This window comes from Colobus angolensis, unplaced genomic scaffold (genome assembly GCF_000951035.1).
Source record: "Colobus angolensis palliatus isolate OR3802 unplaced genomic scaffold, Cang.pa_1.0 Scaffold496, whole genome shotgun sequence".
NCBI classification, from domain to species: domain Eukaryota; kingdom Metazoa; phylum Chordata; class Mammalia; order Primates; family Cercopithecidae; genus Colobus; species Colobus angolensis.
The window spans coordinates 444,901-457,832 of NW_012118443.1; the positions used below are offsets into that span (position 1 = coordinate 444,901).

The 12,932-nt window shown below is 36.0% G+C and overlaps 1 protein-coding gene across 1 annotated transcript in view; it reads right to left on the minus strand.

Annotated features, from left to right (window-relative positions):
• CPNE8 (copine VIII) overlaps positions 1–12,932 on the minus strand; it is a 261,472-nt gene that overhangs the window by 11,943 nt on the left and 236,597 nt on the right. The window contains exons 18-19 of the mRNA XM_011959466.1: positions 12,106–12,163; positions 7,140–7,213 (exon numbers count right to left, since the gene is read on the minus strand). Coding sequence (XP_011814856.1) covers positions 7,140–7,213; positions 12,106–12,163 — 132 coding nt within the window. The remainder of the gene's footprint in view (positions 1–7,139; positions 7,214–12,105; positions 12,164–12,932) is intronic.

A 12,932-nucleotide genomic window follows, 5' to 3' on the forward strand; every position in this document is an offset into this window, starting at 1 on the left:
CCTGGAGGACATTATGTTAACTGAAATAAGCTGGGCATGGAAAAATAAATATATATGTTCTCCCTCATATGTGTAAGCTAAAAAAGTTGATCTCGTAGCAACAGAGAGTAGAACAGCGGTTACTATAGGCTGGGAAGGACAGGTCGGGAAAGAGGAGTAAGGAGACTGTGGTTCATGGATACAAAATTACAGCTAGATAGGAGGAATAAATTCTGTTGTTCTCTAGCCCTGTAGGGTTACCATAGTTAATGATTATTTACTGCATATTTTTGAATAGCTAGAAAACAAAATTTTGAATGTCCCCGACCAAAAAAATAAATGTCTGAGATATGGGTATGCTATCCCTGATAGAATAATTACACATTGCATACATGTAATGAAATATCACATTGTACCCTAGAAATATGTATAATTATGTCAATAAAATAAAAAAGGATAATTACAGAATACCTATTTCATTGTTTTGTATTAAATAAAGTTAAAACTTAGTGCTTAAACAGTAGCAGTTCAATTTGTAATATGTATTATATATGAAAGCCATCATTATAATTACTTTTCTATTCACTAACTTACACATTTATATAGTCAATATAAAGCAATTTTGAAATAGTTTTCAATTTATATTCACATCAAACTTTAACGAAGATTATTATCAATTTTATCTCTTTCAAATTTGAATACAGTATCAGTTCATCTAAAACAGTAATTCCTGGCCTTTTAAAATTTTAAAACACTGTTGTTCCACCTTTTCAGCAAGTCCTACAGGATATGCAGATGTTTTTTAATTGAGGTAAATTGAATTTCACTTTTAAGAATTTTATGACACTCTGAAACATCAAAGCTAAGGCTCATAATCATCACTCTTCTTAGAATACACACAGTTCTACTCTTCTTTAAAACAGTTTATAAATAACAGGTAAAAAAGAAATCCTCAATTTCAACCTAGAATGGGAGTATACATCACATTTAGTTTAGGTTTGTTAGGTAAGCACAGAGTCTGATATTCCATTTGGATATTAGGGGGTACTGCCTACAGGTTGAGAACAACTGTCATAGAAGTCAGGGTTATCAAACAGGAGTATCCTTCATCCCACACTTATATCTGGAGTAGGATAAAAAAAAGTCACTAGCCTAAACTAAACCTTTTCCAAAGGAACATTTATTTCTTCAGTCATGTCACAAGGTACTTTATAAATAGGAGAAAAGACAATGACTTCAGAAATTTCCTATACTTCTTATTTCAGATCTTAAAACTTTCATGGCAAAATTGCCCTCTTTCTTGAAAGACTGCTCATATCCTTTTATTTTTACAGGTTTCTACTCAACTTCTTAGGCCACTCTGTTTATTACCTCTATTAGTCCATCATTTCTGATCCCTGTACCTGGGAACCTCTTGTCCAAAATAATTCCCACACATTTGTGAATGAATGATGACCACATGGTAATTTGGACCCTTATAATATTTAGTTTAGAAGAATAAATCAATTTTTCTTTGTACTAATTTATCACATTCATATAAAGAATACCAATAAATGCATTTTATTCTATAGGAAGTATGGTATACTTGTTACTCTACATCGTTTTTCAGCACCCACCAGCATAGGGAAAATATTCCACATGGCTGCTCTAACTGCTTGCTTTGCCTATTCGTAAAAACAAGTTTGAATTAGTTTGGACAAATGGGTTTTTAGTTGCTGCTCTGCTCAGTTTTGCTGGATTGTTCGTACTGTGCAGAGCTCCATTAGTGATTTTCAAGTCTAAGCCCTCAAGGTTATTATTCTCCTTTTAATGGAAAATATGATTTAAATCTAATTTTTAAGGAAATGATAGTCCGGCCCAGCAGCTACATGCAGTCAGGAGTAATGGCACTGCATCATACACAATGGCCAATCCATAGCATAAACAAACAAATAGAAAGCCTTTATGTATATTGACTTAAGAAAATAAGTCACCTAAGTTTTAGACTAATAACCATCCTGCTTACTATTTATACTATAGTGACATGAAATTAAATAATGAGGCAATGAGACTTAATCACACATAAAACTTACTACCTTGTCATATGTTAGGGCACAGCTACTATGAAATAGTGACAAAAATGCCTTCCCACTGGACTGCGCCAATGTACTGTACTGATAATCATTTATTGAACAACTGGTATTTGGGAGGTCTTCTGCTAGGAGATTTAGCACAATATGTCATTTAATATTCACAAGAATCTTACATACTTTGAATGCACATAAGAAGAAACTGAAAGAAAGTTTAGTGAACTTATCCAGAATCAGCTCTGAGTATGTCAGAATCACTATTTGAACTCAAATGGATCCGACTTGAATTCATTAGCCACTTCGGTAATATAAAAAGGGTAATAGATCTTAATAATTTTCATTAAAATTTTGTCTTTTAGGACAGTGCATTATAATAGGAGTAACACCGGTTTTAGAACCAGAACACTCTTGGAAATCTGGATCTACCAACTTATGACCTAAATAACTTTTGTTCTGGGACTGGCTTCGGTTTTCTTATCTGTAAATAACTTTAAGACAAACAATGACCAGTATTTTTAGGAAGATACAAAGTAATATGGGGACAAAGTGAAAATTCATCCAGGTGTGGCGAGTGAGGTCTTCGGAGAGGGCTGTGCGACAGGCTCTATGTTGAGAAATTTCAAAGTATAGGATTTCAATCAGCACAGATGAGGAGGAAGAGTATTCCAGGTAAAATGACAAGTGAAAATAAAAGCAAGAACCATGGAAATGTGTGATGTGAAGTTAGTTTATTAAGATAAAGTACAGTGTGTTTGTCTGTTTCTGTGTGTATTTAGCTAAAGAAGAGCCTGAAGGCCGGGCACGGTGGCTCACACCTGTAATTCCAGCACTTTGGGAGGCTGAGGTGGGTGGATCACGAGGTCAGGAGATCGAGACCACGGTGAAACCCCATCTCTACTAAAAATACAAAAAAATTAGCCGGGAAAGGTGGCAGGCGCCTGTAGTCCCAGCTACTCCCGAGGCTGAGGCAGGAGAATGGCGTGAACCCGGGAGGCGGAGCTTGCAGTGAGCCGAGATCACGCCACTGCACGATCTGTGTCTGTCTGGGTGACAGAGCGAGACTCCGTCTCAAAAAAAAAAAAAAAAAAAAAAAAAAAAGAGCCTGAAATCAGGTCACGGATAATCTTAAATGGCATGTTTAGGTGTTAGAATCAAAATTATACAGAATACATGTTAAGAATTTTAGAATCAGACATTTTAGGATTAAATCCTGGTCATTAGCTGGGTGACTGTGGACAAGAGGAATTGAGCTAGCTTCATGTCCTTTTTTTGTAAAATGCAATAATCAAAGTACCTGTCACATAAACTAAATTAAAGACTGAGTGATATAATGCTATAGCTCTTAGCCTGCCTAGCACATTGAACACTTAATAAAGGGTTAAATATCATTATATGAAAAGGAAGGTATTTAATATTTACTATAATAATAAAACCCCATCTACTACCCCCAATTTTCTGCTGAACCTCAGCTACATACTATTATTTGCCACCTTAGGGTTTTCTTTATCCACTTGAGAAATCTGGAATTTCAACTGCGTTGTGTGTATAAACTGGATTCACTTCAAACAGTGAGAAATGGAAAGCAGAAATAGACCCTATTATCTGATAATATTTTAGAGAATTGGTTTACAGTTTTTTTCTGACCATGGGAAGACTGAAAATATTATCCTGCATGTACACTTGCAACCCCACTATTCTAAATATTCAGGAGTGTTTCTCTCCTTTAAAATAATTTGCTTTAAAAACGTTTTAGTGACTGGTAGAACCTGGAAAACTCTGATGGTGGAATGTTTAGCCTTATTCAAGGTGAGAGAGGAGGTGCCAATTCTTTTACACAATGTGAATGTAAATGATCAATGTGATATGTAAAGTACCGACCACCACTTAGAAACTTCTCCATGAAAGTAGAAAAGAGTACATTGAATCTCTAAGTCAATGCAGGAATGTAAGTCAAGATGACACTGTCATTAAGGGTGCCACTAATTTCCTAGGGACATTTTAATTTCTTGTTCAGTAAATGTTAAGACTTCACTATTCTTCAGTTCAACTTTACATGGCAGAATCCCTTGAGTGTTCACCTGTATCCCCAGGTGTGTTCAAAATCTTTGGGATCCCAGCGTTACTTTATGGTGATAGAAGTCAGAATCCTTCAGTTTTTTTTTTTTCATTTTTGAGATGGAGTTTCGCTCTTGTTATCCAGGCTGGAGTGAAATGGTATGATCTTGGCTCACTGCAATGTCCGCCTCCTGGGTTCAAGCAATTCTCTTGCCTCAGCCTCCCAAGTAACTGAGATTACATGCGCCCATCACCACACCCAGGTAATTTTTTGTATTTTTAGTAGAGACGGGGTTTCACCATGTTGGCCAGGCAGGTCTTGAACTCCTGACCTCAAGCGATCCTCCCGCCTTGGCCTCCCAAAATGCTGGGATTACAGGCGTGAGGCACTGCGCCCGGTCGGATTCTGACTTTCAAGAAGCAAAAACTTACATAATTATACTAATATATACCTACGCTATTGGTAAGTAACAAAGTATTTTATGTCTGTTACTTCCTTTGAGACTCATGACATCAAGGGAGGAGCAAAGATGAAAGAATTTTGAGTCTACCAATAATGAAACAAAGACAGAGAATTTTTTTTTACTTGTTCAAGACCAGAGTGACAAAAGTATAGTTTCACAGATCATCGGTGACCTATCTCGATATTCTGTTCAATGTAATATAGCTATTGATTGATTAGTTTCATGATCAAGGACAATTTTTATTAATGCAAATAGGTTGTCACTAACATAACCTACTGGCCTTCTTAAAAGGAACCTTAATCATGTGAGCAATCTTAGCTATTTCCTAATGAAGAAAGTAAGACCACGCTTCTCTTAAGCATCATTTAAATGGAACTATGAGATACGAGGTTGCCTCTGCTAACTTGGTAAAAACGCATTAGGACAGCAACATAACACATTCTAAACACTTCTAATTCATACTTCCATGCAGTAATTCGATTTTCTGGAAACTGAAAGGATATTATAGAGAGATTTTAAATAAAGTGTAATTACTTAGACCTTTAACTATGCTGATGAGGTTAAGGTGAATAATCATGTGTCTAATTATGAAAAAAACACATAATGGGCTGGGCGCAGTGGCTCACACTTGTAATCCCAGCACTTTGGGAGGCCGAGGCAGGTGGATCACAAGGTCAGGAGATGGAGACCATTCTGGCTAAAATGGCGAAACTCCGTCTCTACTAAAACAACACACAAAAAAAATTAGCCGGGCATGGTGGGGGGCACCTGTAGTCCCAGCTACTCAAGAGGCTGAGGCAGGAGAATAGTGTGAACCCAGGAGGCGGAGCTTGCAGTGAGCTGAGATTGCACCACTGCACTCCACCCTGGGTGACAGAGCGAGAGCAAGACTCTGTCTCAAACAAAAATAAAAAAAAATAAAAAATGAAAACACATAATGAGCTTCTTTAGCAAATGACAATATCACCAAGTTCCTTTTCTCAGCTGCTCTTAACCTAATCATTTATGTGAATGTGATTTTTACTGTATCAAGTACTTTAGGTTGAAAAGCTTACACCATAGTCAGTTATCTTTTTTAAAAAAAACTATTTTACAGAAGTTTTTATTTTAAAATTTAATTTTGCTGGCTAATGAAGAATAATTATTTTTGAATCTTTATCAACATTACTCTTTATATTATCATACTAAGAGATTATATTATTATTTCCTCAAATTATTTCAAGTATTTTTTGTTGTTCTTTTGTCTAAAAGTTCTATTTCAGGAATGTATTTTATATGCATGATTTCACTTAATCTTCACAATTCTATTTATTCCCCAAAACACTGAAATCTAGAAAGCTTATCCAAGTTATCATAGTGGAAAAGTCAGAATTAGAACCAAATTCTGTATGATCCCTGATAGAGCAGGAGCACAGTCATCTCGGACAAACACGGCCACTGTTAAGTTTCAGCTCCCTTTCTAGCCTCATGCATTTTAAGCAAATTACTTCTCTTCTGACTACAAGCAGCCACAAAGAGCAGACAATAAAACACAGATAAGACAGCTTGGGCACAGAGGGAGGCGGGAGGAAAAGTCTCTCAGGTAACTGCCAAACTTTACCCTTATACAATGGGCCCAGTAAAACAGTGGGCCTTAGCAAGCACATTCCTTTGCCAGGAAGCTAAACGCAGACTCGGAAGGATATGCCTGAAGTTGCAGAAAAGATATATGGGAGCAGACACACAATTCTCCCTCCCAGATAAGCACAACAAAGAGACACAGAAGCAATCCAAGCCTCTGATAAACTCTCCCACCCTGAATCCTTAAAAACTCTTGGTCTGTAAGACAGTGTGGCTTCTGACCTAATTCAGTCAAAAATCCCTCCCAGGTTTGAAATAAACCTGTTGACTGTTGAGCCACCCTTTGTGTTTCTCTCCTCTTTCTTCAGTTCTTACAATCACAAATTATTTTCTATTAATGACTGTATTATGGGTGAATATATATGTTACTATTTAGGAAATAATATTAAAGTTCATTGTTTGCTCCCTTAAAATTTTGATACCATGTGCTTAAATGGTACTGAGACCTTCTTCCTTTTCCTATCCAAAAAGATATACTTCACAGCTTGTTTTCCGTTCTGCCATCCTAAAAAATATGGACATTTTATGCAACTATTTAGTTGAATTAACACCTTGCTTTCAATTATAAATTTTAATTGCATTTAATTGCTGATTGTTTATATTCACTTCCAGAATAATAGGCTTTAGTTAAGTATTTTTCTCAATTCTAGCCTTTTCTATATGTAGATATAATTTTTTTATATATGACATATTTTAGGATCTGTTTCCTTATTTTTTCTTAACCATAATCTATGAGGGAAGTATGAAAATACATACAAAGTTTTTGGTACATTTTTACTAAATTTATTTATTCTGAGTATCTACCAGATTAAAATATATTTAGTTTTTGTTGAGACTAATAAATAGAAAAGCATCATTAAAAAAACTGTTATATTTCTAGCTTCTAATTTTGTTAAAATATCCCAGTGATGTTTTCTAGCAATAGTAAAGTAGGAAAAGATTTATTTCTTACCTGTACAATGTCTCTTTCAGCATATTTTCCTCTAGAGGAGACTCTTACATCATCTCCATCCAATTCAATCATTGCTTTAAGAGAAAATATGATCATTTATTCAGTACATTTTAGCCAAATACTAAAACAATGTGGACAGTAAGGAAATCAAGATGTATGAAGTAGCAAAATGTCCTATGAAAAGAAAGAAAGCATGTTGATCCCTTCAGGTCTTCATTCATTTCTCACACGAAACTTGACTAAGTGTGCATTTTACAGACAAATAAAGTGAGCCAAGATCTTGTGTGACTCTTTGAAAGGTGAGCAGAGCCAGTCTTGCGAAACTGTTTCTGAGTCTATCTCTCCATTCTACCAGTTCTAAACTTCAGGTTATATAGTTACGTGACTGAGCAAGTGATGTTAATCCATCAAATTTTAATTTTTCTTTCTAATTTAAGAAGCTTGGCCTTAATCATCATAGAATTTTCAATTACAAGTTGAACTTTATTTTTACTGAAACTACGGCAAAGTCATACACATACACATACACACATGCACAAACACACACTGCCCAATTTTTACTTTACAAACAGATTTAAAAACAGAGGCATTTTCTCTGCTCTTATACTGATTGGATAAAGTATGATTTTTCTGAAGTACAATTTTTTTGTTGATTAAGAAATAATTTTGACATTTCTTAGATCAGCTGGTATTTGGAAGTGCTGCGATATAATGGGACAGCTGGTGATACAGTAATGCCATGCTGCAATTAAGAATATTTTCTAGGGTTTATTAAGTTTTCAGTGAGAATTCTCTGAATAATTAATTACATGAGGAATGCTAATTTGTGCTTGTATAATTCTATTACTGTTATTTCATTTTGTATACATATGACATTCACCAGACTCCAGAGAGCCACTTACAATTATAATTTTGGCTTCATCACCTCTCTACCCGACTCCAATACTGCTCAGTCAGCATACAATCCTCACTTCTTCACTCTTTTCTTTGGTGCTTAGATAATGTATTTGGGTTAAAAACATTCTTTTCAATTTTACCTTTCTACACATGTTCATGAGTCAATGCTTGGGCTGAAACACTGCGAGTATACACATGAACAGAGAGCTACTGTTCAATAATTTGTCAAGGTGTACAATATATATCATAATTATGTAAAATCTATATTATCAATAATAAGATAATTATCCCAATGCAAAAGACATGTTTTAATCTCCCTTACTTCTTGGATATGTAAATGTAACTTATTACGTTCAAATATTTTCAGTGATTAATTCTTTTTATATCTAAATTTGCTTTTACAATTTTCACATTACTTTGGGACATAAATATGCACCAATGGTAACATCCAGTGGTCACAAACACTTCTCCATTATTCTTTAACATGTTAATAATTTACAACAATTACCCTATACTCATGCTAAAATGGGAAACAAGGATTAGATGATGATCTAGCTCTCACCTTCTACAATCCTCTACAATCCCCATTGGTCTTTGTTTCATTCCAATTAATGAAGAAAAGGACAGTCATTTAGGTAATACTGTATTAGCATGAGGTCCTATAAAATATTTCCCACTTTTCAGCATGTCCCTTGGTTTAAAATACTGTAGACAGCAACAAGTGGAGGCCATACTTTTGACAGAAACAAGAGAGATGGTGTGTAAGTGGTGGAGGGGTCAGGTCTACTCTTCAGGTTTGCAGACCATCTGGTCCTCAAGCAGGTGGAGATTATGAACCCCAGTCTCCCACCATTACCTCTTCCTGGAAAGGTGTATGAGACAGATCTGCATTTCTTCCTACCCATGGGAGACACAATGAAGTTAGAAACCCTTTTATTTATCCCCTTCATCTAACTCGAATCAAAGCCGATAGCCAGATGCTGCTTTAATTTGACTTTTTGGCTGCCATTTAAGTATAAAGAAATCTTGCTTTGAGAAATCTTTCTTCACAATAAAGTTTCTTTTTTTAGGAGTGAAAAAGAGTCACTGGGGAAATCTATGTAGACAGTTTTCAAATGGTCTTATCAAAATACAGAGTTAAATTTAAATACTCAATCTAACAGTTTATTCTTCTTTCCTCTACCTTCAAAAGACAGATGGCAAAATATTGTATTTCTTGCCCATGCAAACAATGTCTTTCAGGTTAAAAAATGTGTAGATGTTGGATTTATGTGGTTAGCTGACGAAATCTGTCATATGGTTTGGCTCTGTGTCCCCACCCCAATCTCATGTCAAATTGTAATTCCCATTCTCATTGAGGGAGGGACCTGTAATCCCCACATGTAGAGGGAGAGAAGTGACTGGATTACGGGGGTGGTTCCCCCATGCTGTTCTTGTGATAGTGAGTGAATTCTCACAACATCTTATGGTTTCATAAATAGCCTTCTTTCCTGCCCTCTCACATGCTCTCTCTCTCTCCTGCTACCATGTAGGATGTGCCTGTTTCCCCTCCCACTGTGATTCTAAGTTTTCTGAGGCCTACCCAGCCATGTGGAACTGTGAGTCAATTAAACCTCTTTCCTTTATAAATTACCCAGTCTTGGGTATTTCTTTATAGCAGCGTGAAAACGGACTAATACAATTTGCGAGTTGGATTTCGGTCAGTTCATATCTGTGATATATACACTTACTCTAGAGTAGATTTGGAAGTGCCATGAGAGGCTCCTCTGATAGGAGAGCAACAATTTGACTAGTCAGAGATTTTTCTATATTAAACATGAGTCTAATATAGAAACTATTTTTTTAGCCAGGAAGAGATGTGGTTTGAAAGAAAAAAAAAGAAAAATACTTCAGAGAAGCATCTATTGTCTCCTAGAAGAATAATCTACTTTTCTAGTACTGGGCCCGAAGTTTTTCTATCCCATTAAAACTTCCATCATGGTGAAAACAGAAACCAGGTATTACAGGAGCCTAATTCCCTGCTCCCATGTTTCCAGAGGAAAATTTCACTTTAACTTCTGGGAAGGCAACTTCCCTTTTCATCTAGAATCTTCATTTACCTTTCTGCATGGAAAGAGGAATAGGATTACTAAGATTAGGAGAAATAACTGAGCTTGAATCACTCTCATTTGGAGCAGCACCATCCTGAGGATAAGTATAATTTCTCTCGGTGGCATGCTTAATAGGCAAAACTCTGCCTTATTCCATAAGGAGAAGTCCTGGAGATAAGAATGAGATAATTTAATCTTGGGGGGGGGAGGGGGAAGTAATGGGAATGTGATTATTCACAGGTTAACCCAAGTTCTCAAATTCTGCATTGCTAGTAATAAGGCTGATAGAGTGATCAGAATGATTCTTGAATATATATTTTTTTCAGTTAGTTCAGGACCTCAGAGAAAGAAATGATGAATTACCATACCTTAAAACCCTAACAAATTTGCTGGGAACTAAAGAAACAAAGAAAATAAATAGCTGTGGCTATTGGATAAGGACAGTAGCCAAACGGCTGTGTCTGCTGCTCTGCATAGAAATATATTACCAGAAATATATACCAGGAAGGGTCAGTGCCTTTGCATTTATGAATCAGGTGTGGGGGCTCTCAAAGAAAAAGAACTGATTGAGGTTTACCGTCTCTGAGGTCATATGCCTAATGGTGGACTTCCACAGGAGTCTGAGAGATCTGAGATATACCCATGAAAGATACATCCTTCAAAGGCAAAAGCAAATAGTAGTCAAAGAAGAAAGCGTGAGTTATTTTAGCCAATTGGTGAAGTTTGTGAATCACAGTCTATCATTAATTAATGCAGATTATCAAGTGTGCAAAGCATGGACAGATGTCTTAGCCTTCCTGTCTCCAGAGAGGTGTCTGAAATTCATGTCTGAAGTACAACTCAAGTAGATGCTAATAGAGATAGAGAAAATATCAGCAGAAGCAGTGTTAGTGAGGGATAAATGACTTGCTTTCGAAACTGTAAGTTTATAATGCTAGAAAGGATGACCAGCCAAGATTAGAATTTAGGGACTCCAGGGTCAGCAATACAACTTGCCTGTGGTGCTTTACCTGAGACTGACAGCTCTGTGTTATCCTCATGGAGGAGGGACTGGTCATTAAATAAGAATCACCCCAGTGGTAATTACACTCTAGTTAGCCACCTATGTGCCTAAGTTAACCAGTAACTTACCAAAGATTGTTTCAATAATTCTAAAACCATTCTCATTTCCAAAGCCTCAAGCTAAATAAGCTGCCATTGTTAATATAAAACACCTGAACCGAGTGAATATTATGTGTCTGCGTACTTGCTGTCTGGCTCAGAGTTCTCTTAAAGGAATTTATCAGATGACTAGGAACATTTACCCAGACCACTCGTTAACACAAACATTTGTCCCTTAATGCGCATTTGAACAAGGCTTGAGCCTAAATGAAAAACTACCCAGCATGCCAACTTAGCACAATTATGTAAAGTCTCATTAAATTTCAGCTGGTCAGCTCCATTTTCATTTTACTTTGCTCTTTCATGTGACACAACTTCTTTATTTATAAGACTAATGTCTATCAACTAGCTAGAGCCTGAAAACCCATTAAATTAGCAATATTATGCTTATGTTAACATTTCTTTTCACAACCTAATGATTTATTAATTTAGCACTCATCTTTAAAGGGTTTTAGTGAACCCAGAGTGTGTTTTGCCTTGGGAACAAAAACTCAATTTATCACTCTGTCAGTCTTAGGAAATATTATTTTGAGGTATAAACTATCTCTAATGAAATGGAAAGCTACATGTTGAAATAATCTATAAACTAGAGAGACAATATCCTAGTCAAAAGACAGGATCTTTTAATTGGCACACCTGAATAGACATCATCATGAGCTATCTATGTATATGTCTAATTATGGACACATGAACATTATATACAAACCCAAATACACAGTCACATCCTTCTACAGAGACAAGAATGGCAGAAACCTAAGGGCATGTTACATCAGATTAAATGAATTCCCAAGGAATATTATTGAAATTTTACTACTCACCATCAAATTCTGCTGGTCCAACACCTACTATAATTATTGACATTGGAAGTTTTGAGGCCTTCAAAGAGAAAACACAATTAGGTTTCAATTAAGAAACTGAGTTCTTAAGAAAATAATGAAAGACCAGGCATCATATCTCACACTTGAAATCCCAGCACATTGGGAGGCCAAAGAAGGAGTATTGCTTGAGGCTAGGAGTTTGAGACCAGCCTGGGCAACATAGTGAGACCCCATCTACACCAAAAAATAATTAGCCTGGTGTGGTGGTGTGTGCCTGAAGTCCTAGCTACTTGGAAGTCTGAGGGGAGTGGATCACCTGGGCTTAGGAGTTCAAGGCTGCAGTGAGCTATTATCATGTCACTGTACTCCAGCCTGAGCAACAGGCTGTCTAAAAAACAAAATTAAGAAAGAAAAAATAATTAAGAAGCAAATATAGCCAGAGTTTTATTTAATATTTTTTTCACAGATGTTCATTAAAATAATTTGTGAACATATTCAAAATTGTTAATACAGAATAATATACTCAATTCCATTCTTATCCTTTCCAAACTCTCTGCACACATTAATCCAGTGGGACATTCTTCGGAAATGATCAGCCCTGGGTAAGATCAAATAGAAGATAAGGAGCATCTACTTCCGCTTGCTATTCTCAGACAAAACCTTTCTAAGCTGACTTTGGGTATCTTTGTCCTCTTTTCATGTTCTTTCTCCTCAAAAAAATCTTTCAGTTGCTAAAGGGGAAAGTGGTATCAGATTCATAAAATAGTAGTACCATAATCTACCTCATTTATACCCAAGGTTAGAAAAAGCAATTTTCACAGTAAATG